Genomic DNA, 25,446 nt, shown 5'->3' on the forward strand with positions numbered 1-25,446 from the left:
TCATTATTTTTTGGGCCGAATTAAAACCTGTCACTGTTTTGTAGTCATTGACATTTTTAGACGCTTTGCTGATAGATTCACAACTTAGTTTTTGTTAATGGCGTATCTGTAGACTTTAGACAGAGACAAAAGTTTTAATTTTAAACATAATTTTGAATTTTAAATTTAATTTTTTATATAAATTTAATTTTAAATTTCTAATTTTAAATCATTTTTTTATTTGAATCAAATTTTTAATTTTGAATCTTAAATTTTTAATTCAGTTTTTTAGTTAAATTTAATTTGAAATCAATTTTTTATTTAGACCAAATATTTAATTTTAAACCTTTTTAACTGTTAAGCACAAAATTTCCGGATTCTAATGAATTATTTCTATTATTAATCATTCTTAGCCATTGCTTAATTAGCGTTCACCTCTAAAAAAGGTGCATAAAAATATAAAACTTTCTATGAAAATCGGCTGTTATTGGCATAAAAGCAGAATAGACAAATTTTGATAGGCAAAATTTATTTATTATATTTTTTTATAGACAAAATTCAAATCAGCTGGCTGGTCAAAAGTCCACAGATATTTGAGTATTATTTTACAATAAATATTAAACATAAATGCAATTTTTTTATTAACTAAATACACGCTTTCATGCTTTGACCTGTTTTTGTTTAACTCCAAAGAAATATTATTGAAGAACTAAGCATTAATAAGACGTTTGGAACTCGGGACTTCTGATAATAAAACATAAATTGACTTCAGCTTTTCCATAGGCAGGCAGACAGGCAGGTAGAAGTGGCAGTCGGTCTCTAAACGCACTCACTTAGACCGTTGCCGAAACGTTTTCCAGAAATCAAGCAATAAATTGTTGGTTTTTATTTAACACTTTCAGGCTCTCCAAAATGGTTGCGAATATTGAGAAAATTAGGCTCAATCCAAGTTCCTGAGTTCAATAAGGGATTTGGGTATGGCTGAGGTGCTGTGATGAGCAGAGCGCACAAAAACCATGAGGTCGAAGAGCAAACCGCGAAATAAGCTAAACTAATCCATATACATAATTAGCGCTTACACACCTTTTTATGTGTTTGACCGAACTCCCCTTCCTATTTGTGAAGTGCGTCTTAATGTTGTTGCACAAATGGAGTGATCTACAGGTTTTTATAAGGAGCTTTTCAATGCCACAAATACACTCGGAGGTTTGCCATTGCCTGCCGAGGGGCGACTGCTATTGGAAAAGACTTTTTCTTCATTTTGGTGTTGCACGGAGATTCGAACCTACGTTCTCTCTGAATTCCGAATAGTAGTCACACACTAACCCATTCGGTTACGGCTACTAATCTATCATAATTTAATCTCAAATGTTGAATACGAAAGAAAATTTTGCATATTTTCATGATCTACTCTGCTTTTTCCTGCAAAAACTGCCGAATTCTTTCGCGGACCATAGTTTTTGGTATGACGTTTCGGTGCGGCACTTGCTACACCTTCGGATGTATTCATTGCGTTGCAAATATTAGGAAATCGCAAAATAATATCGAATTGGCTGCGGGAGTTGCAGGTTTGACATAGTTGTTGCAATAACTGATGATTCCCATCCAGGCATTCCCGTCCTGCCCCTATGTTTCTACACAAATTTGACGGTTTGTTTGCGAAATTGTTAAGTCGAATAAATAATTTTTGTTTATGTTTTGTCAAAAGCCCCGACGACTAATGCCACTATGCGAAAGCAGGTGCATTTTCAAGCTTCAAGCTTCAAGTTTTCTTCTCGCATGTCAGCTTTTCTTCTTGTCGCTATCTAATTAATAATACCTCGGTGTACACAACTGCTTAGATATTTTAAGTATTTTACTTGCTTTAATATCATTGCTTGGAAGAACTTTCTTTGACTGGATTACGTGTTTTTGTGTTCTGTGTTTTTGTTTTTTTGTGTTCTGAGTTTTTGTTTTTTTGTGTTCTGTTTTTGTTTTTTTGTGTTCTGTTTTTTTTTGTGTTTTTTTTTCCTACCTTTTTTCATCTCTTAATTAAACATATTTCTAAAGATAGACTATTCGAGCACTTTTAAGGAAATGTTTTCTTTTTAATATACCATATATATATATATATATACAGACACACACACACACACACATGCGCGTGCTACATTTGCCATGCGTGCGTGCAGGTGTCTAACTAGATTTATTGCTGAGCATTTCGTTTTTTTTGTGTTTTTTTTTTCAGTTTGTTTTATAAAACATGCTTACATGTGAATTAGAGAAAAACAAACTAAGCAGGCATATTTATACAATTACAAATTACAATTCTTTCATTTACATACAATAAAATTAAATTAATTACATATAAGTCCAGCTTTCGCACGATATGTTTGCAGTAGAACATTTTCATTACAAGCTGTTTTTTGTATATTTTGCATTTTTTCATACAAACATAATTTTATATTAATATTAATTTGCCTAGTTTTAGAATTTACATAATTTTTTTTTGTTTTTTGTTTTTTTTTTAATCAATTGGAGTAACAAAAAAAAAACAATTGTTTAATACAATACAAAATTTAAGCATAAATTATAAATTATATCACAACAATAAAGACAACTGCGTTTTGTGCGCGCGCGATCAAGCAGATTTTTACCATAATTCTCATAGGACATTAAAACATACATATAACTGATCGACAAGCTCAATAAACTCTTTTTACCTTATTAATTACACTTCTGTTTTTGTTTTTTTCATATTACACTACAGCTGGTTTCAAGTGAGACATACATACATGTGTGTGTATAAGTATTTTTAATTTTTTAGAAAGTTAAAACTCGCGTCACAACAGCCTTTTCTTTACATTTTTGCCCCCCTCTCCCCTTTTGCCTAACCACTGCTGCAGCCTGCATGCAAACCTGCGCTTCTGCGCTAACGGTTTTCATCGAAGAATTACTACACATTCGCAGCTTCTAATTGAGCACATTACAACAACATATACGGCGGCCTCATATCAAAAACCAGTCTTTTGTTTGCCATAAACCATCATTACATTGACCAAAAACACAAAAATGTCTTCTTCATAATCCCATACTCCCATCTCATTCCCCTCCCCTCTCTCTCTCTCTCAGTATGCATGAGCGCAAATTTGCTTACAACTGAACTGCTTATGTGCATTTTTCTCCGAGTGCAGCAGCGGCTCTACGGCGCTTGCAGCAAACGCGACGACGGCGACGTTGGCGTTGGCGATGACGGCGTTGGCGGCGTTGGCGGCGTTGGCGGCAGGATAGACACTGTTTCTTCTCCTCGCTCTTTCGGTGGCGAGGCGCACTGAGATCCATCATTTGGATTGTCAACATTGCTATGCCCACCGCACAATACTAACTTTTGCTAAGTGCCTTCTTCTTTCTTTGTACTAATATATCGTAAAATGGATTATGACTAATGGACTGCGTCAGGCGTTTAATCCACTCTTGTTGATCCTCTTCGGTTGCCGCAGACATTCGATAAACCGTATGTTTACCTTCCACAACCTGCAAGTAAGCGCACCCATGTAGCTGTGTGATAACTGCGTAATATGTAACTTCTAAGACTTACCTTTCCCTCGGAGTCAGTCTTACATGCTTTGATAATATCAGCGCCACCGGTAGCAAACAGTTCAAAACAATGTGGTTTGCTGCGATCGTGTATCTCACGTACCTGTAAAGATGGTGATTAAATTAATGTGATTTTATGGAGCTGTGGTGGCTTTACTAATACTTACACATATATTTTCCAGTGGTATAATCCCTCGTGGCTCTTTATCCGTGGTGTACTCAAAGTAGTACAGACAATTGTCGTTCAATATGAACCAGCGTCGCTTCCAGGATTTGTAACTGTAAATTTGAGACAATTTGTAACTGTAAAATTTCTATCAACTGCTATTCTCATCTTATTTAGATACCCTTATGAGTTATTCTTATGTGCAATAGGCCATGTGAAACTTACATATAGTCGTTGAAAAATACTTGAGGGATTGGATTTTTTTTTGCATTTTCTTAAAGTATAAGTCTTACAAATATTGTGTGAAAATTTGAAGTGAATTCGTCAAATACTTTTCGAGTTATTCAACAATTAACAAAGGGCGCTTGGACGCTCGATAGCAAAATTTTACATGCGTTTTTTTTCAAAACTATGTTTTTTGAACTGGTGATCACTGTAACTTAAATTAGTAGATTTCAATAAAATTTATACTGCTTTTCAAAAACACGAAAAACTCGTGCTTGATCGAAGGATTTTCTTCTTCAAAAAATTCGATATTTTTTTAAACAATTAGTTGTCGGTTTTTTTCTCCAGAATTTCAAAAAAAAAAAAAATGGTCGCCATATTGTTAATTTTGAAAAAAAACTTCAATCGGGCGCAAGATTATCTATTAATACAAAAAATTTTTCCTGTCCGATTGATTTTAGATGCATCTCCAAGGACTTGTGATGATCACCGCAAGGGACTTTTGGGGAAACGGGCTCCACACAAACAGCAATAACTTTTACAATTATTAATTTTTTTCTGAAATTTTGCTAAAGTCAAGTCGTAACATGATGCATTAATGTTATGTTTTCATTTTTGTAAAATAAAGCAATTCACTAGCAACAAAAAATTATTGAAAATCATCATTTTTTCGTGCCTCTGACTATTCCTACCCTAACCCCTTAATAACGATACCCAGTTCTCTCCATATGAAAATTTTCTCAATAAAATGTTTGTTCAAATAAATGTCAGGTTTTATTTTATAAATTTAAAATGTTTTCAATAGGCTTTAGTCTTTTTATCTACGTCAAAGATTATTTCTCGTTTACTTCATTTACGACAATTAATACAATGCGAAATTCCTTCGAGGAAAACAAGGCGAATCTATTAAAGGTTGTATCGGTAAATCAGCTGATTTGTTTTTTTCTTTCGCCGTGACAATATGGCTGTCAGCCCAGAATGAAACAAGGCGAATTCATTCTTTGCTTTCTACTTCCCCAATACTTTGCTTTAACAATTAAACGTACAAAACCTTGTTGTTGGTCTACTGACACCAGAGCTTTAATGAATGCGCTTTGGAGAAAAATACTTAAGAACGAAGCAAAATAATAGCCAAATCATAAAAAATTCGAACGAAGAGTGAAAATTATACATTATAGGGTCCGGCATTCGAAGTGTAACCAATTAAAAAGGCCATAGATTTAGTTTGGAAAATTACTTTTATTCAATTCTCAGTAAAAAATGTGTGAAAATAATACAAAACTAAGAATCAATTTACTTTTGCCCGACATGACCACTTTTTGCCTTGAGATGGTCCAAAGAAGAATCGCAAGCGGCCCGTATGTGACTTGCAGGTATTTTGGCCCACTCGCGGCCAATGCCTTTTTTCAGTGCCTCGAAACTGGTCAGTCTTTTAGTTCGGACTTTGCTCTCCAAAATGGCCCAAAGAGAATAATCCATCGGATTCGCGCCTGAAGAATTTGAGAGCCACTGTGTGGACATTATGAAGTTCGGAACGTTGTTTTTTAGCCATTCTTGGTTCAATCGAGCTTTGTGGATCGGTACGGAGTCCTATTCGAACGTCCATGGTCTGCGACCGAAATGTTTGTCTGTCCACGGCTTCAAAGCTACCGCCAAAATACTTTCTCGATAATATTTCGTATTTGCCTTGACGGCAGACTCGATGAAAACGATTGGAGAACGCCCATCTGCGGTTACAACGGCCCAAACCATTACCCTTGCCGGGTGCTGTCTCGTGGTGGCCAATCGATGACTCGAATTCTCTTATGAACGGTCGGTCAAATAAACCCTACCGTTTTGGGAGTTTACGAATTGCTCAATTTGAAAAATTGTCTAGTCAGAAAACAAAATGTTCGAGAACAGACCGCTTTCGGTCAAGCGAAGCAACTTCTTCGCTCGCTCAAGTCTGACTTGTTGCTGCTTTTGTGTGAGATTAAGAGCCTTTTGTACCTTGTAAGGCTTGACTTTGAGATCATTTTTCAGTATGCAGCGGATGCTACGGTCAAATATTTTCAGTTCTTTCGCCATTTAATTGGCACTTCGTCGGGGATTTCGCTCAAGTCGCTTCTTCACCTTTTGAACCATTTCACGTGACGTTGCAGTCTTTTGATGGTCACATCCATGACGTTTTGTGATGCTCGCAGTATCATTGGAAGGAGTAATGATGCGAAAAACAAAAACTTTATTTACTTTACGAACAATCGCTGGTTGTGATTTTCCAGCCAAATATAGTGCAATCACACTTTTACGTTTGAAATCCATTACTGATTTTCTTTTTTCGCTTTTATTCTCGGCTAAATGCTTTCGCGCGCTTGTAAATAATACTCTGGACTGTCATTTAGCTCACTAACAGACAGCTGATGCCTGTGCATCAGCTGCGCGAGCGGTCTGAAGGTGGTTACACTTCGAGCGCCGGACCCTGTAATATTTAGTTGAAAATCCTATTTGCTTTATTACTGCTACACAACGCCTTTGCATTGGCATTATTAAACCTCTACAAAGTTCAACAGGAATGGATTCCCATGCGGCCTTGGACTTTTCTAATAACTGATCAAAATTTTTTACTTCGTTCCAAAGATGTTCTATTGTATTCTATTATATTTAAGTCGACATTCGAAGTTGCCCAATCTAGAACAGTGATCGAATTGTCTTCGAAAAACTTGTTTACCCCACGAGAAGTGTGCTTCGGATCATTGTCGTGTTAAAATTTCCAAATCACATGTAAATTCTCTTCCGCAGAAGGTAGCATTAGTATCTTAACGTACTTGACCGCATCCATATTACTTTTAATACGATGAATTGGTCCGCCACTGTTCTATAAAAAGCAGCAATTATTGAGCCTCTTCCGTGCTTTATGATTGGTGAGACGAATTTCGCGTTTTGGCCGCCGCACGTACTTCCTACCATCTGGAACAATTCGATTTATTTTCGTTTCATCTGCCAGCCAACGCATGGTTGGTTGGTTGGTTTAAGTGGAGATTCGTTCAGATTCCAACTAGCGCTTCCGCACCATTTGGTTGCCACATCCTCGTTACCAACTTGTTTATCGGTTACTTGCAGCATGACTATATCCATTTGTGTGGTTCAGGAACCTTATTAGGTTGTTGACACCTAAGCCAGACAGCTGTTCGAGACTCTAGAACTGGGGTTGACATTCTATCCTTCGATAAGACAGGGCATTCACAAAGAAAATGGAAGATTGTTTCCTTTTTCTCCGATTATTTACAACGTCCCAACAATAGTTCTTAAGTATTTTCCAAGGGATGTACGTATTCACACGTATACTGATATAATTAATTAAGACGCAGTAGCGTCCACAGACTTTGTGCGGGAAATCAATCAACTTGGATACGAGTTCATTACAACAAGACTCAAAGTGTCAAGATTGGAAAGTGCCCAAGGGGTAACCATGTATCAAGAAATGTCCCTGTTTCAACAGCTCTCACATCGAGTTTTGAGGTGCAAAATTCATGTAACATTAACATACCATCTTCTGACTCGTAATTGATTTCTTCAGAAAAATTTTTCAAACATAAAAATATTATATATTTTCACCAAAATTTTGGTTATTTCACACTAGTAATTTTTTGTTTGTTTTGTTTTTTATATGTGTAATAAAACGATACCCTACGCGACTAAATCATATTTTTTTCCGAACCAAACGATGTCTGATGAGACTCACTGGCACCTTTTACGAACCAAAAAATGATCTTTGATGACTCTAAGATAAATCTTGTTCAAACCAAGCGATGATCGCTTATATTATTTTTGCCTGAACTAAACGACGGCCTATTTGACTCTTTACTCATATTTTGCCGTGTAAATGAGAGGTCTTTGGATTCTTTAATATTTCTTTTATCAAACAATAGTCTATTCGACTCTCGGGCAAATCTTTTTCAAACAAAGAGATATCCTGTTCGATTTTATTTTATTTTTTTTTTTCGAATGAAACGACAGCCGTCAAAGAGGCCGTAGTGATAATAGACTTCCTTCCGACTTCGTTCCCACGACAGTCAGTTCTACGTAACCGGAACTACCCGGATTTATATCCGGCCACGGACTGTCACTTAAGCAGCATTCCTCGTACATGCATGGGGAATGTTTATGCTCTTACAACTACAACAACAACCATAGACTTCCTAGTATTTATTTTTTCAAGCAATGGTATATATGATTTGCGGGTTAATCGTTTCTAAACCAAACGATAGTTTCGTCGATGCGATTATTTTTTTCGAACTTAACGGCGGCCTATTTGAAGGTATAGAAATTTCTTTAATGACTAAAACGATAACGTATTATAACTTCTGCTCAAATATGAACGAGACGTTATCAATAAAACGGTCCGCGGATGACATATGGCAAAAATAAATTTTTTGTTTTTTGGTAGGACTGTTATAAGCTTACATGGCAAATTTCAGCGTGATATGTCACATAGTTTGTTTTCTGTGCTACTGTAAACAAGTCAAGCTCGAGTGTGTTCTTCGAATTCTCTTTTATGACTTCAATTGTCTCAAAATGTTTTCCACGGAGCGGCAACTTGAGCTTGGGAAACAGGAAAACGTCACATGGAGCCATATCAGGCGAATACGGTGCTTGCGGAACGATATTAACATTATTTTTGTTCAAATAATCGCGAACAAGACGTGATGTGTGAGCTGGTGCATTATCGTGATGCAAGAACCATGACTTGTTGTCCCACAATTCCTTCCTTTTAAGACGAATGTTCTCGCGCAAACGCTTTAAAACGTCTAAATAATATTCAGCGTTAACCGATTTTGCGATTTGTGCGATTTTCAAGCACAATTTCCTTTACTTTTCCGATGTTTTCGTCGTTTACTGATGTTGCTGGACGACGCTCATGAGGCAAGTTTTCAACCGATGTACGGCCCTCTTTGAACGATTTGTATCACTGGAAAACACGTGCACGCGATAGAGCAGAGTCCCCATAGGTTGTCTGCAACATTTTTAAGTCTGAAGCCGAAATTTTGTTGGAATAACAAAATTTCAAACAAATTCTTTGTTCAACTTGAATTTCCATCGTTAAATTCGACGAACTCACTCGAGCTTGACTTGTTTACAGTATCACAGAAAACAAACTATGTGACATATCACGCTGAAATTTGCCATGTAAGCTTATAACAGTCCTACCAAAAAACAAAAAATTTATTTTTGCCATATGTCATCCGCGGACCGTTTTATTGATAACGTCTCGTTCATATTTGAGCAGAAGTATATTCCCAAGTACTATTTTTATCAAATGATAGTTCGATTCCATTATTTTTTTCGAACTTAGCGACGGCATACATATTTCACTCTATAGTAATATTTTTTCAATTTAAACGATAGTATATTTGATTCCCGATTAAAACTTTCCCGAATCAGCCTATTTCTCTCGCTATTAATATTTTCCTGAATGAAGGGATAGTTTATTAGACTCTTTACTATTTTTCTTTATCAAACAGTAGTCCGTTCGACACTCGAATACATTTTTTTCAGGCCAAACCGCAGCACGTACTCGTACTTGCATATATTTCACTCTCTAATAATTTCTTATCAAGCAATGGTTTATTTGACTCTTTGAGCTCCCAAGAAACTCGAATCTACGAGTCTGCTGGAACGACTTGGATGACTCGGTTTTTTCCCCCGACCAAGGGCTGCCGCCCCAGTAAATTACTTGCCCTATCTAGTGTACCGTACCTCAGGAGGATGACTTATTACTATACCTCGAAATACTAGCTTTTATAACAATGACATTTTTTTAATATTGTTTTTTTATAATTTAAGACTGCAAAGGATACAATTTCTAATGGAGTCTATAGCAATTTGACAACTTTGGCAGCACAAGTAAGACTTTACATTTTTTATTAAAAAAATAAATAAATGAATAAATAACTTACCGTCCACCCTGCTTCCACAACCAGCCCTCTTTGTCCGGGTTGAAGAATGTATGCATTAAATCATTACCATCGTCTTGTGGTATTTTAAACGGTTCCGTTCGTATTGATTCGTAAAGGGATTCCAGCAGGCCGCGGGGTAGATCACCGCCGTTGTTAATGCCACGATTCATTGAAATGAACTGTTCAACGGTGGGCTTGTCTTTTACCTGGAATCAAGAATTGCGTATTATATTTATTATAAAATTAATAGGTAAATATTTTAAGAAATAAATGAAATATGCCACTGCAATCAAATTGACTTTCCAAAACTGTGCGGATGTATTGATTCGAAAAAAAAAATAGTTTTTATTTTTTTAAGTTGATTCCACTGTTTCATTTTTGAAATTGTTTCAGAATATTTTGTTAAACACTAAAAGTGAATTTGGCGATTTTTTAAATATCACATTCCATTAAGTATATTTAGTTGCATTAAATTTTATTTGCGAAATGAAATTTCTGCAGTAGACTCAAAGGAGGCCAGGCTTTGTCGCACAAAACAAAAATATTTACAAGAGGTACAAATAATTCCAAGTAAGCAGAGGTGGGTTTGGGTTAGAATCGGTCAAATGAATCAGCTAATGAACTAAACGTCAAGGAAATCAAAACTGTCGTTCTTAATCATTAATGTGGACAAGAGGTATACAGACCACGTTGATCTCATGCCGAAGAAGACTGAAAATCCTGCGTATGTTAATTTCGATAGTATTTTTTGGTACCACATAACAAATATAAAATATTTCAACAAAAAATCATTCCATTCAATACCTTTGTATGGCAATTGTAGTCTTCTTTAATTTTACAAGGAATTACTATCAATGCGTTCTCGTAGAGGCTGTGAGGCCCCATATCCACACCGGTGGCATAAAAAAAAATCAACTCACTATGAGAGACCCTGTCGTATGGATTAATTCCAGCAATTTGGAAAAATGGTTTGAGCATCAGACGCACTTATCTAATTGGGTTCAAAACAAAAAACACTAAATTCAACTGAAATAGAGTGTCTGTGAGAGGCATTACAACTAGATAAGAATAAGAGAATCCATGTATATGACCACGAAAAAATCAAGTAATTCAACGAATTTCATGAAGGTCAACATAGACCGACAAATTACGTCAGAGGTGATTAAATATAAATGTCATGTTAAAAGTTTTCTTCGATCATCGGTATGCCATAATAATTTCCTTCTTAGTTATGGTTTGGAGGTACTTCCTGTCAAGTTTTTGGTATGATCCAAATATATGGGTGCTGTTCGAATTAAAGCCACGAAACGTCAAACCATATTTTTTCAAGGGAAAACTGTTTCTTGAACGGCAGCATATCAAGATTTTTGCATTCCATTCGACTGTCGATGAAAAGTAGATCCATTACGATAGTCCAAAGCGAAATAAATAGTGTAAGCTGACGGACATGTATCAATGTAGTCCGGCTAGACAAGCATCCAAGGTTCGAAACGCATGCTGTGTATTTGTATATGTATATATAATTGTATGCTCCTTTTTGGGTGTTTGGCCGAGGTCCTATTTGTGGTGTGCGTCTTGAAGTTGTTCCACGAATGGAGGGACCTTCAGTTTAAAGCCGACTCCGAACGGCAGATATTTTTTATGAGGAGCTTTTTCATACCACAAATACACTCGGAGGTTTGCCATTGCCTGCGGAGGGTAGCGGTTTCTATTAGAAAAAACTTTTTCTTTATTTTCAAAAATAAAGATCTTCCAACGAGATTCGAACCTACTTTCTCTTTAAAGTCCGAATGGTAGTCACGCACCAACCCATTCAGCTACGGCGGCCGCCATGGCACTGGTCATATTAATCTATCTAGAAATACTATTACTTTATATTCCACACTCCACAAAGTCGAGATATTGTTTGTGATTGTTACAACCATCCGCCTTGTAGAGAAATTCATGTGAACAAATCGTTCCCATAAATTTCACTACAAAAACGGAAACAAAATGGGAAAATGTGTTCCTGTATTGTTTTGAAATTTATGCGAATATTAGATCACATAGAATTCACGATAAGGAGGAATATAAAAACTTCTCTTTAATATGTGGAGAATATTGCTGAAAAGCCAGACTCCGGGTCTTTCTGGTAATGTAGAACCGTAAGCATTTCTCTTTCCGTGCTCTATGTACCTGTTCCGATTAGTGACACATATCCATGTCATAGGATTTAGAACAAACAGCTCGACGGTGGATGCCATATTCATGCTGAAACAAATTGCAGAAAAGACCTTAGAGTTTAACCAACCCGCTTACTTATGTTTTGTCGATATCACAATAGCATTTCACAGGGTGCGATTAAATGATTAAATGATGGGATACAACTGCTGAATAAGAAAAGAACTCCAAATGATATCTCGACTGCAATATGCGAATTAAAAAGCAAAAATAAAACAGCGATTAAAGTTAAAAGGAAGCTTAAAGAGTTGATTCTGGTTACATCAGGAATTCGACAAGGGGATAGCTTAATCCCAGCACTATTCGATATTATTATGGATGCAATTATTAAAGTTAAAAAAGTTAAAACTGCCGCATCGGATTTCCGCTTGACACTGATGAATTTAAAATAACATGCTTCGTAGACGATGCTGTGTTGATAGCAGAAAACGATCGCGATCTGCAGACATTACTGCAAATATCAGTTGAAAAAACCAATGCAATGGTAATATCTAAATAACTAAAAAGATGCAAACTGGAGGTTAACAATAAGCCATGGAGTTCATATACTTGGTTTCACAAATTACCAGCGGTAAAGATTAGACTCCAACTACATTTCATCCAAACTGGTCCTACAGTGTAGAGAGGAGCTGAAACTGCTCAGCCATTGGCTTCAAATTACCCTGATATGGGTTCCTGGTCATAGGAATATACGGGGCAATGAGATAGCGGATGAGCTAGCAAGAAAGGGCTCGACACTAGATATACCAGAGGCAGTGGCAGTCTCCACCCCACTGAACACACTAAAAGCTCCATTGCTTCACACTATCATGTTTTAGCCGAAAGAAGATGGAAGCAAATACCTACATGTATTACAACAAAAAACACATAGCCGTCATACAAAATCCAAAGGACGAATGACCTGCTAGGATGTTCTCGGCCAAACACTTCACGTATCACTGCAACCCTTACAGGTCATTGGAAAGTAGGGGATCATGCAGCTAGACTCAATCTACCCTTCAATCCTATCTGTAGAAGCTGTCAAGCGGAAGGGGCGAAGGAAAGTCTGTTCCACTATTTATGTGAATGTCCGGGACTAGCCAGGGTATGACTCCGATACTTCGGTAAGCAGGATTTTCTCTAAATAATTGAAGAAGAAGAAGTATCCGTGTCATGAATAGCATTACCGTTATTATGAAGAACTCACCATCTTAGGTTTATTGAGACACCAGAGTTTGGATGATGTACTGTGATGAGTAGAGGGCACAAAAGACCTTAACATCGCCTTTTAATTAATTAATTTATTTATTTATTTATTATTTAATTAATTTATTTAAAGAAGGGATACAAATTTTAGTCGATTTGAGGATCAGTTTTAAGGACGAGATATTTTTTTACGAAACGGGATCCGTATTGGGAAACGTCATATGTAGCGATAAAGAATATTTTCTATAACAAACCCACCCAAACCCTACAAATTTCTTATTTGTAGACACAAAATAATTTTATTAGCGAACTACATCAAACCATTGACTAGGTCTAGGAAGTCTTATTGAAATGCCACTCTTGAGCTATCGTGTTAACGATCGGACGGACACATGCGCTGTCAGATACTTCCAGTAATTCTCGAATTTCTCCCTAATTTCTAAAATTTTGATTTATATTCAATATGTCAATGCTGATTTCGTTTCCGTTAAACCATTACGATAAGTTGAGCCCAAGAAGTTTTAATACCCTGATACACCGGTAGGGTATAAAATGTCGAAAACGAGGTTATTAACCTGTTCGTGTAGTGAAAAATTGTACCCACATATCTACAAACAACAGTTCTAAATAATTTTAATTGGGCACATTTGCTGCATATGCATAAATTTCTTATCCAAGTGAAACAGATGCGAAAGCGCAACAATCAACGCCTCACTTACAGCCACAATAAATAAAATGTGTAAAAGCTTTTCAAATCGTTCTTGACCTATTTTTAGAATTAAGTAATTACTCAAAACAAATGAGATCATCAGACATCTAACAACCAGCAGCCAACAACCAACCGTATAACGACGACGCATTCACACAGAGGATAGTAAAAACGAATAGTGAAATATTTAAAAGAGGTGGCCGTGGGTGGTAATCACTGCCAGCATAGCACAACTCTGTCGGATGTTACTGGTTTTACAAAACAAAAAAGATAAATAATTTAAATATACTAAGCCTGTAATTCAGAGCGGCGGCCACCTGCTAAACGAAACGAATGCTTGCCAAATACCATGAAAATGCAGCAAAAGTTGCTATGCGAAAATTGCAAAAAATTTACCGCATTGCTTTGGTGGCGGCGGCGGCGGCTCGCCCGTCAAACCCTGAACTATAAATAAAGATTTCGACACGCGCAGAATGTGATCGGAAGCATGCACAATAGTGCATATTCATTGAACTGTTAAGTACTTTTGGTTTTGCTGCATTTTGCATAGTGCAGCATATTTTCGTCGTTTATTTTTTCCCTCCCGTTAATTCAGTTTAATTGATTTCCGCTGGCAATAGTGCAGCAGCAATTTGTGAATGTAAACGCAACTCGTTCGTTGCAGTAATACCCTCCCCACTATCTACCTCCGTCGTTACACTACTCACCGACGGGTTGTGCAGCGATGTATTAAGCATAATGATGGCGAAACTTAGCACGTAACACGTATCGGTGTTAGTGAATATATCCGGATTTAGTTGGCAGTAGCGCTGCGCGAAACATTCCATCATGCGATCAATTTTCTGCGCCTCTCCCGGAAGCCGAAACGACCACAGGAATTGTCTTAAAGCTTGCACCAATATTAGATTCGTAAAGTCGTGTAACGCCACAAATGCCTTGAGCACATCCTCATTGAAGTCGTTCTTCTCGCCCAAGTAATCACCTGCAATTGGGATTTGGAAATGATAATTTTTTCATTTTATTTTTTCAAAGTATTTCATTTTACTCACCGATTGCAGTTTTGTTGAGGCCCTCGCCTTTGTATAGAAAATGCGCAACATCTTGGGGGTCGTGTCGAAGCAGGCGGTTTTCCACTAAATATTCAATACCTGAAGAAGAAATAAAATGGGAACTTTTTAATAAAATCAATGGATAAAATGTGGAAGGAATTGTATACATATAAGGATTTAGGCAAGAATGATAGAAAGAAGATTGCGCCCATCAGAGAGTGCGTGACGTCACGTTTTTCCGAGTTGTGCAGTATTGCCAACCATTTGCTCTTCGCAATAAATTTAGTGCTTTTTATACCGAAAATGCGAACATTTTGAAGTTTCGTGTTTGTTTCTTTTTTTTTTAATTAAAAGCTACCGAAACTTTATGTAAAAAAAAACTGTATTATTATACAAAAGAAGGTTTTTAACCACTCTGAGAAGATTTTAGTGCTAATGAAAATTAGTTGGTTTTTATAAAATTTGATATTTTGAAAGTGTGAATTTAATTTTATGCTCCTTTTAAGGTTATGCAAGAATATTAAATGTCCCTCTCTCAACTCTTCTTAAGATTGAAAAATTTTTACACATTTTAAAAGGCGTTTGAATTTACTGAATGCGGATTAAAACCACAGAGGTGTAATCGTTTCTTCCGGTCCTCAATCCTTAGTGGGACATAGGGCATCAAGAGGTGCATTCATTGCAAAAATAAGCCACAAAATACCAGAAAATACTAAAGAAACCATACTGAAATTTTTACAAAAAGAGTACCTTATCTAGTTACATAACTTCAAATATAGCAAATAAGTCGTTCCCTTAACAAAAAAGTCTCGCTTAACAAAAAAAAACTCATAGATTAAATTGAACATAAGCATAACGCATTTAATTAAAAAAAACAAACGCACATTCTAAAGACAATTTGTCACGCATACAAAGTTCTTTAAGTAAGTCAATAAAAATTTGGTGTTTTATTTTCTGGAAATGGGCATTTTAATGCGTTTTTATATCCAAAGCTAGGCAACACTGCAGTAGCGAGAGAGAGATTTGACTGCTGAAAGCAGAACACCAACAACACCTGCAATCGCGGGCAATGCCACCAGATGGTAAAAAAAGTAAAGCTAAATAAAACTGAGTGAATTATTTAACTAATTAATAAAAAATGTATATTTTATAAAACTATATACATTACATTTTAATTAGAACAGACTAGAAAATGGCATGTAGAATGTCATGAAGAAAGAACTAAAACTCCGAGACTAAATAACAAAAAAAAAATGCTAAATCAAGTAACGAAAATGGTAATCTGGCCATAATCGAGCTAAAATCACGTAACTCGTTGTCAAATTCGCTGAGAGCAAAGTAACGGGACCACGATAGGCGCCACCTCATTATTCTTTCCATCATGGGATTTAGGTATATACGACCGCGAAAAAAATATTTTCCTTGTTTTTTTTTCTCTTTTCAAAGTTCACCGTTTTTTTATATGTGTTGAAAACTGCCAAAAAACAAAAAAAAAAATTTAAAATTTGAGAAATTTGACAAGTTTTCTCAAAATTTCGACAGATTTGACTATTTTGACTACTTTTCTTTTTTTCTTTTTGATGTTCATTTGTTTTTTATAAAAGTGTAGCTCATTTTCCACCAAAAAAAATATAATCCAATTTCCCACGACAGTCGGTTCTACATTACCGGAGCGACTCTGATTTACTTAAGTATAACCGGTCAAGGACTCTATACATGTATGGGAAATGTTTATTCTATTACAACAACAACAACGACAGTCAGTACTACGCATGGTGAAAGATTTTTAGACGTGTGCTATTTCGTGTGCTGATAGGCGGAGGTAATTGGGATGTGTTTACAAAAAACACTGAGATTGTGTTGATGATATACGAAAAAAAATCAACCAATGACACTCCGTTCCCATTTGAACAACGACTGATTGGACGAGTGTGTGAATACATGTGAAATTATTGTGCAGAAATCAGCTGCCGAATCCCCAAGTGACGTAGCAGAAAAAGATCCTCTCCCAATTTTTTTTTTCACCAATTGCCGAATTGATTTGACGACCACTGTTCAAACAACACAACACCACGAACTGGGGTGTACCTACAACAATCAGAGTAATTTTCAATACAACGGATATTATCTGGCGAACTATAAAGACAATTGCATAAAATAGAGACGTGAATGGTAGAGATCCAAAAAAGTAGTGCTACCAACAACAACAAAAAAGGTATTTCGTGTAAACTATTTACGCACATCAGTAAGAACTTGAAATTAAGTTGTGTTGTGTATTGCAAGTGAATTCTACAACACAGCATCAATTACGATCTTGATATGCATGCATAAATATGTTAGGGTGTGTCTGCCATGCCATGCCATTAGGCTCAATAATACAAATAACATTGTTACGTATGTATAAGCAATATGTGCGCTTACATATATACATATATATACTCGTATATAGTCCTGTAGAGACAACTGAACCAAAAAATATGAAGTATATTTCCAGACATATATCCTAATTGATCAATACACAAAACCGGCACCAATGATTAGCTTAGAAATCACTTTGAGTCATAATGATCACTGAAATTGGGAACACTTTCAACGAAAGCCTTGATTTCCACGCTCTATATATCCAGAGATAGACGATCAATAAGGTTAGCGTTCCTCCGACTGTCTGTTTCTTGTTATCGGATCGATCTTAAACCTCCAGCTGATTTGTTGGCGTAAATAGTGAGCTAACAGCGCTTTGTTTACAACAAAGGTCGGTAAAAACTGAGATTGGATTGTTGATATAAGAAAAAATCAACACAGCCACTGCCCTTAACCTCTTCATTTTGATGGTAGAAACTGAAGACTATCTAATTTTTGACCAAGTGCTTCTCTGACGAAAGAAGTAAAGGCCAGTCCACAATGAAGCAAAAAAAAACATTTCTGCTTTGCTGTGGTCTTTATCAGACCATGGGGAGGTCATAAACTACCGCAGAATTCTTCAAGTCTGCAAGGAAAAGTTGATACAAATTTCTATTCAACACGCTACGTCACCAACGATTGAACTTTGTATTAGTAGGAATTGCTGATGCAGGGTTTCATTGCTTCGTTGCTGCTATGTGTTGTTAAAGTAACAAACTTGGAAACTCACTTTTTTTACATTTCTGCCAATATTTCTACTAATTTTGGCCTTTACGTGTTCCATTACTTGTCAGTTTGTATACTGCAGCTATCCAGTTTAAAAGTGTTAATTATTTTCAAAAATTATAAATCTTGCGATAGGATGACTAATTTTGAGCCACCTTGTACATGCATACACTTGTGGTTGCACAATTCAGTCACTTCATCTTTTTACAATATTCGCAACATTTTTGAAGCTGAATTTTTTATAAAAATAAGTAATCATAAATCAAAATTCGAAAAAATTCTACAATTCTACAATCAAAATATCAAACTTTATAATCCGAATTTTTAGATAACTTCAGAGTATGCAGTTTTATAGATCATTCAATTTTTACTATACTAATAATCGCGTTGATTTTTAAGAATTTTTTTTTTTTGCATTTTCTTCCATCCCAAAGACTTCTAAACTTTAACTCAGCGAGAAATTTTACACACAAATTGCCATACACACAGCTTTAACGCAACTGTTGATTTGAAACTAGAATACCTGTTCATTATTTGCCCCAATCAAGCACAGTCCAAAATTTTCATCCGTACAACTCAAATTTGAATCGACTCTTTACCCCTCCGTACGACTTTGGACGTGAATTTAACATATTTCCATTATACCTATGTAGCTAACGATTTGACTTGAGCTTCCAGGTAGCTTCCTAAAATTTCATTTTCTACCGATTTATAGATAAAACCTTTTAAAAAGGATTCTCGATCAGGACGAAAAAAAAAGCCAGACCTGGGCGCCCAACCGAAGGTTTTAAAAAAGGAGTCCAACGGAGGGTTAAAAATATCACTCACGTCGTTTCGTCTATTTGCCTAAAAAATCGCAGTTCCCCTGAGTTAACGATATGCGAGTAGTTATATTAGAACTAGGCGTGGTTCACGGAGGGCCACCTGGTTACAGAAAATTTGAATTCCTTCTAGAACAAATTGAAGTTACCAAGTCGCTTCATTTTCATGCTGATTGAACTTCCGTACTTAAGACGGCTTAGTGAGGACTATCTATAAATTCTATAATCAGTTGACCTAATCGGCATACAAAAACTTTGTAGTTAAGCTCTTTTGATCCCGGCGAGGGAACAGTACTATATTCATACTAAGTTAATTCAAACGGAAAAACGAGCTGTTTCCCCAACTCCTTAAACTAAATAATTCAAGTGCTTTGAGTACTAAAAATGCAATTGAAACCAAGTCTATTAAGTAAAGTATAATTCAAAATTGTTCAACTATTTCGATGGTCCACTGACCCTATCATGTCTACACTACCATCTAAAAGCTTCAGCAATTACTAGTGGCTCATCATTTTTCCAACAGGGTATCATACATGATACACATTTACCCCCAGCGCGAATGATGAAAAAAAAAAAAAATGGCAAAAATAGGAAAAATTCGACTCGATACGAAGGTGGAACAATTGTGGAATTGTTGAAATTGTAAGCAAGCTGGCAAAAGGCAATCAAATGCAGAATTAAATTTACATACAAACAGGCAGCACAAGACCACAAATCCAATCCAACTTTTGGAAGCAGACAACAAAGTAAACAAACAGAGAGATTAGCGGTCATTAAAGTATCTACATAAATACTTGCACAAAGCAACAAACATACCAAGGCACACTCGTCGGTGAAGTGGGTCTATTGGCTGGCGGGGCGACGTATGTGCGGCTACAGAAATTGTATACGTAAATGAATGAGCAGACATGCCGACAACCAGTCAAGCATTTGAGGCAATTAAATCAGTGACGAAAGCGCCGTTGAATGTTTACGTTGGTGCTGTTGCGTCCCCGAGTCCCTTGCCCACCATTGCCACTACCACTCATTCACCGCACATGCATGCCAGTGATGGATGGCTGACGTTGGTTATTACGATAATAATAGTTGGTGACGATTTCGCAATCATGTAAAAGAACAACCGTAGCAATCATTTTTGCAGCTTATGTTGTTATGCTTTTCTTTGTTATTTGCCAATTGTTGCTATGTTGATAAGTGCTTGTTTCGACGATTAAGTGGCGTTGAAAAATAGGTGTGTCATCATATTTCCTACTTTTATTTGAGCAGAACAAAGTGACAGCTGTGCTGTTTCAAGGGAAATCAAATATGTGGATTAATGCCAGTGGAGAGATTGGCGTTACAGTCAGGCTACTCTGAAGGCAATAGGATCCAAAATAATAAAATTAAAAATTGTTGGGCAATGTGAGCCGGTTCGTAGTTAAGAATGAGCGGATCAGGAGTAGCTCAGAAGTACAACTAAAAGAGCGAGGTCTTTCAACACAACTTTTGATAAACTGATCAAGTTGTTATAATTTATATTTTGACTTTGACGCGCTCCTTGACGCTTATCTGTTTGTATAGTGCAATTATCTATTTCACAATTGTCATATATGATTGACGTATGACGCTATTTGCAAAATTGATTAGATTGAATGAATTGAGTGATTAAGTTTTCGCCATCTTGTACAAATAATGTAATAGTTATTTTGAAAAATCTATTATATCACACAATGTTAACATAGAGTACCTAACTTATCAGCGATTCAAGAGCAATCACAAGAAAAACTTTAGTTTAGGAATAAGTTTCCAAAAAACCTAGTTGCAAACTGATATGAAAATCCCTAGTGGTGAACTAGTTTCAAAATAGCTAGACACCAACTGGTTTCAAAATAACTAGTTGTAAGCTAGTAACTGGTTTAAAATTCTGTTTTTATAACAAGTTCCAAGATAGTTAAGCGACAAAAAGTAACGTAATCACAACTTTTTTATAGAAAATAAGTTAAGTAATTAGTTTCCAAACAAAAAAAATCTAGTTACAGACTGGTTTGGCAATACCTAGTCGTGAACTAGTTTCGAAATAGCTACATACCAACTGGTTTCAAAATAACTTGTTGCAAGCTAGTAACTAGTTTAAATTTGTTTTTACAACCAATTTTAGGCCAGAGAAGCGCCAAAAAATAACGTATTCACAACTTACAAAATAAGTTAAGAAATTTGTTACCAAAAAAATCTAGTTACAAACTGGTTTCATAATAACTAGTCGCGGCATAGTTTCAAAATAACTAGACCCAATTGTTTTGAAAATAACTAGTTGCAAGCTAGTAACTGATTTAAAATTCCGTTTTTATAGCAAATTCTATGCTAGTAAAGCGACCACAAATAACGTAATCACAATTTAGAAAATAAGCTTTAAAAACAAGTTTAGTAATTAGTTTCCAATAAAATCTAGTTACAAACTGTTTTCATAATAACTAGTCGCGCCCTAGTGTCAAAATAACTAGACCCCAACTGGTTTCAAAATAACTAGTTGCAAGCTAGTAACTGGTTTAAAATTCCGTTTTTATAACAAATTCTAGGCTAGTAAAGCAACAACAACAAAAGCGGTATCACAATTTTATTATAGAAAATAAGTTTAGGAATTAGTTTTCCAAAAACCCTAATTACAAATTGTCTCGAAATAGCTAGACTTTAAATGAGTTTCGAAATAACTTGACACCAACTGGTTGCAAAACAACTAAATGCAAGCTATTAAATATTTTAAAATTCCAGTTTTTACAACTAACTACTAGGCGACAAAAGAAGTGACGTCAAAAACGAAACTGATACCTATATAAAAAACTAGTTTAAAATTACTCTTTTGTAGTCCTAGTTGTAAAAAGGCTATTTTGTACAGATATTTCGAATATTGTCACACCAAAACTGCCAGTTCACAACATTACAAAATCGAAAAATAGTGGAGCTACCTAGTAGGTACTTGTGTACTGAGCAACTTATTGAACAATTAGCTATAAACGAGATCATTCCATTGAAGTGATTGCCGCGGTTTAACAAGATAATACCTTAATTTATTATTGGCATCTAGTAGCCGTGAAAATGAACTCTCCTCTCCTTCACAGAGGAACATTCATAACGGGCAATTATGTCTCCGTATGGGAATATTAGCAGCCTCATACATATACGCTGTCTGAACCTACTCGAGTCTGAAGTGACAATAGAAATTAAATTGTCTTAAAAATTTAAAAATAAACCTCCATAGCAAACATGATTCGGCACTTTGATCCACTGAGACTTTTCCCTGTAACATTTTATGACCAAGTTCAGAGCTCTTTCTCCCTCTGATTTAGTACAAAAATTATTTAAAGTGAGCGTGCAGCCAGCAAAAGGCACAAACGAAATCTTAACATCATAATATTAATGACAATTTTATCACATTGCATGACTTATGTCACGCCTTGAAGGATGATCGGACGAGTAGCAATGAAATGAACTACATGAAATAGGGGAAGAAAACATACATAACTGCACAACGCTGGCAAGGAAGAGATCATGAAGGTACAACCAAACATACCAATACTCATATATGCATACGTGGAGGGCGCTCAACAATGAGATGAGTGAATGCTCATAAAAGCACTCACTTTAAATGCATACTCGTACAATTATATCGACTGACAAATTTGACAGTTCGTTGACATTTTGAAGGGATTGGCACATTACTCGCATGCCTTGCAACTCGAGCCTACAAACGCTTGACTAAAGAGGCATGTGCGGCTAATTAATTAAATTAAATTATTGTAAATGAGAAATGAGGAGAATGGAGAAAAAAAAAAAGAAATAAACACGAAAAGAGGCACCTCAAATCAAACAGACGATCGGACTCGCAAACAGATGGTCCTAACGTATGTGTATGTGTGTGTGAGAAGTACGCATGGCACGCCTTAATTAAAGGTGCATCCCCAACAGTTGGTTGTATTTTTTGCGAATGACGCAAATTATTAACGACTTAGTACAAACATTTGTTCCCAAGTTTTACAATGAATTGCACTCAAGAATTTATAAATACATGAAAGTGCAGGCTTCGGTAACTTCTTGCTTTAAAAGCCACTATTTGAACTTAAAATTACTAAAAAATTAAATTAAAATACTAAAAAAAAATTACTTAGTAAAAGTGATAGCAAAAAATTGTTTTGCAATAAAGCGGTGACGAATTGAATGGTAGTGTAAAAAAAACTCATGACAACTAACATACGCAAAACTGGTGAAAAACCGCAAATTTCATATTTATATCCAAAGCAAATACTTAACCACTAGCTACCATACATAACTATGCACACATGAGGGGTTAATATTAGATCCCAGCCTTAATTTCGAGAAACCCTACTTCAATAAATCCCAGAGTGAGTCCATGTCGTATCTGCTCAAGCGTAGGAACAGCACATAGACATGGAGCTCTCCGAGTAATACTTACTTAGGTTCTGCCCGACCAGTCTCTATAGATGCAATGACAGCAATGAGCGAAAGCTCTAATCCTCTAAAAGACTTTCGACCTATAGACTTACACGGAGTATTGCCAAGTGGTCAAATAGGAGGCATGATAACCCCCACTTGCATCTACCACAGATTGACACGAATGACTAAGGCGTACCTCTTCAGATTCCTATAAAATATTAGTCTACGCTATCCAGCCTCACATAAATGCAAAGCTGATGAGCATTATGAGGATCACTCCTTCAAACCTCGCCTAAACCGTGTACTCTCAAGCAGCAAAGGAAGAACTTATGTCGCTTACAACCAACTCGAAGTGAGCTCAATAATGTCGAAGATTCTTGTAATTTCTTCCCTAGTATAGCTTTAATCTGGACACTAAAGATCTTTTAGGTCGAAGTGTCGGCCATTGGGCACCTACAGATAAAAAAATACATAGTTTTAGGGCTACAAGTTAAGGATTAATCTAGACGCCAGCAGAGTATCATGCTCACTCAAAAGCAACCCTTCGCGAGGTGTCCTGTTTTCGCAAGTTGGAGTAAGGGTTAGAATAGCTACTAGTTAAGAGTTAATCTAGACACCTGCAGGCTAACACTCTCTCTCAAAATAATGTACATGCGGTTCAAGAAGCGATGAACTTTGTTGTGGAAAACCGATGGAGATGCAGATCTATATGTGTCTGCAGCGACAGCCAAGCTGCGCTCATGGCCTTAGACAGCCCCCCAACTACATCAGGGGTAGTCGAGTCCTGTTAATCTAGGCTGAACTATGTCGGTAGACATAACAGCCTGATGCTAAGATGGGTCCCGGGACACGTGGGTATCGTGGGAAACGAGACCTCTGACTCCTTAGCTAAGATGGGCTCTGAGGCCAACTTCTTTGACCCGGACCCCGTTTTGCCACTCCCTTCTGTGGCCATCAAAGCCACGGTTAGCAAATGGGTTACTACAACCCACAAGCGAGCTTGGCATGCTGAGAAAGGCTGCGGATGGACTAAACTGATGTTACCTGTCATGTCCGATCGACTGTCGCAAACCCTCCTGTTATTAAGCAGAAGGGAGTGCAGATAGCTAGTTGGACTGATGACGGGCCACTTTCTGTGGGCGAAGCACGTCTGTAAAGTCTGAAGATCCGAATATCCGCTTCTGTAGGAGCTGATAATTAAGTACAGTCCATTCAACGAATACCTCACACTTCGGAGAATGCGCCTTTGGACTAATTCGATAGTCTCGCTGGAAGCCACAAGATCGGAATGGTTTTAGAAAATTTTAAGAAAAAAAGCATAACATTTTTTGGACATTGGACAATGGCTGTCAGTGGCTACGGAAAGAAGAATGTTTAAGAACATTTTGTGCAACCTAATCTAACCTCTTCTATTTACGAGTATTTTGAAATCGCAACTCAGAAAGCATTGGGTCCAATCGTTGCCACTTCTTGTTTGTTGAAAACTCCTATCCACCATTAACTGATGACGCTACTGGAGCTGGGTGAATGACGGTCTAAAATCTACCTATTTCAGAAGTGAGATTGCAGAATTTTAAATGTTTACAATTTATGAAATGATCCAACTGAAATGTCTGATATGTTGATGCTACTGAACATTTTCAGCCCAGCAGGCCAAGTTTTTGAGCCTGTAAGAATCTTAACAATGATGGTGTTTAAGTGGGTAATGCTATTATTCACTCACTGCTAAAAATGCAATTCCCTATAAATTTCGCTTTTTGTCTATTATTTCATTAGTTTAAGCACTTCACTTACACTATCTAAACTAAACTTAACATCCGGTTTTAAAAGCAAGACTCTTTGTAGGGTCCTTGAGTCGCAAGGTATATCGTATCACTTACACCTTTCGATGGTGGAAATCTGAAGAGTTGTTTAAATCATTAGTATTTATCGGCTCGCCAGTCAGCAGAGTAAAAGAATTCAGAAGGTGTGGCCCACATTAGATCGTTAATCGGCTCTCAGTGAATTTGAAGAAATCACCTGATTT

The 25,446-nt window shown here is 36.5% G+C and overlaps 1 protein-coding gene across 2 annotated transcripts in view; it reads right to left on the minus strand.

Annotated features, from left to right (window-relative positions):
- Positions 1-1,663: 1,663 nt before the first annotated feature.
- Positions 1,664-25,446, minus strand: part of LOC129249127 (cytohesin-1) — a 120,242-nt gene continuing 96,459 nt past the window's right edge. For both annotated transcript variants that reach the window (XM_054888781.1, XM_054888780.1), the window contains 6 exons: positions 15,046-15,144; positions 14,704-14,978; positions 9,883-10,088; positions 3,723-3,834; positions 3,557-3,658; positions 1,664-3,492 (listed from right to left, as the gene is read on the minus strand). In XM_054888781.1, coding sequence (XP_054744756.1) covers positions 3,340-3,492; positions 3,557-3,658; positions 3,723-3,834; positions 9,883-10,088; positions 14,704-14,978; positions 15,046-15,144 — 947 coding nt within the window. In that variant the 3' untranslated portion in view covers positions 1,664-3,339. The remainder of the gene's footprint in view (positions 3,493-3,556; positions 3,659-3,722; positions 3,835-9,882; positions 10,089-14,703; positions 14,979-15,045; positions 15,145-25,446) is intronic.

The sequence above is a fragment of the Anastrepha obliqua genome, chromosome 5 (genome assembly GCF_027943255.1).
Source record: "Anastrepha obliqua isolate idAnaObli1 chromosome 5, idAnaObli1_1.0, whole genome shotgun sequence".
Taxonomy (NCBI): Eukaryota; Metazoa; Arthropoda; class Insecta; order Diptera; family Tephritidae; genus Anastrepha; species Anastrepha obliqua.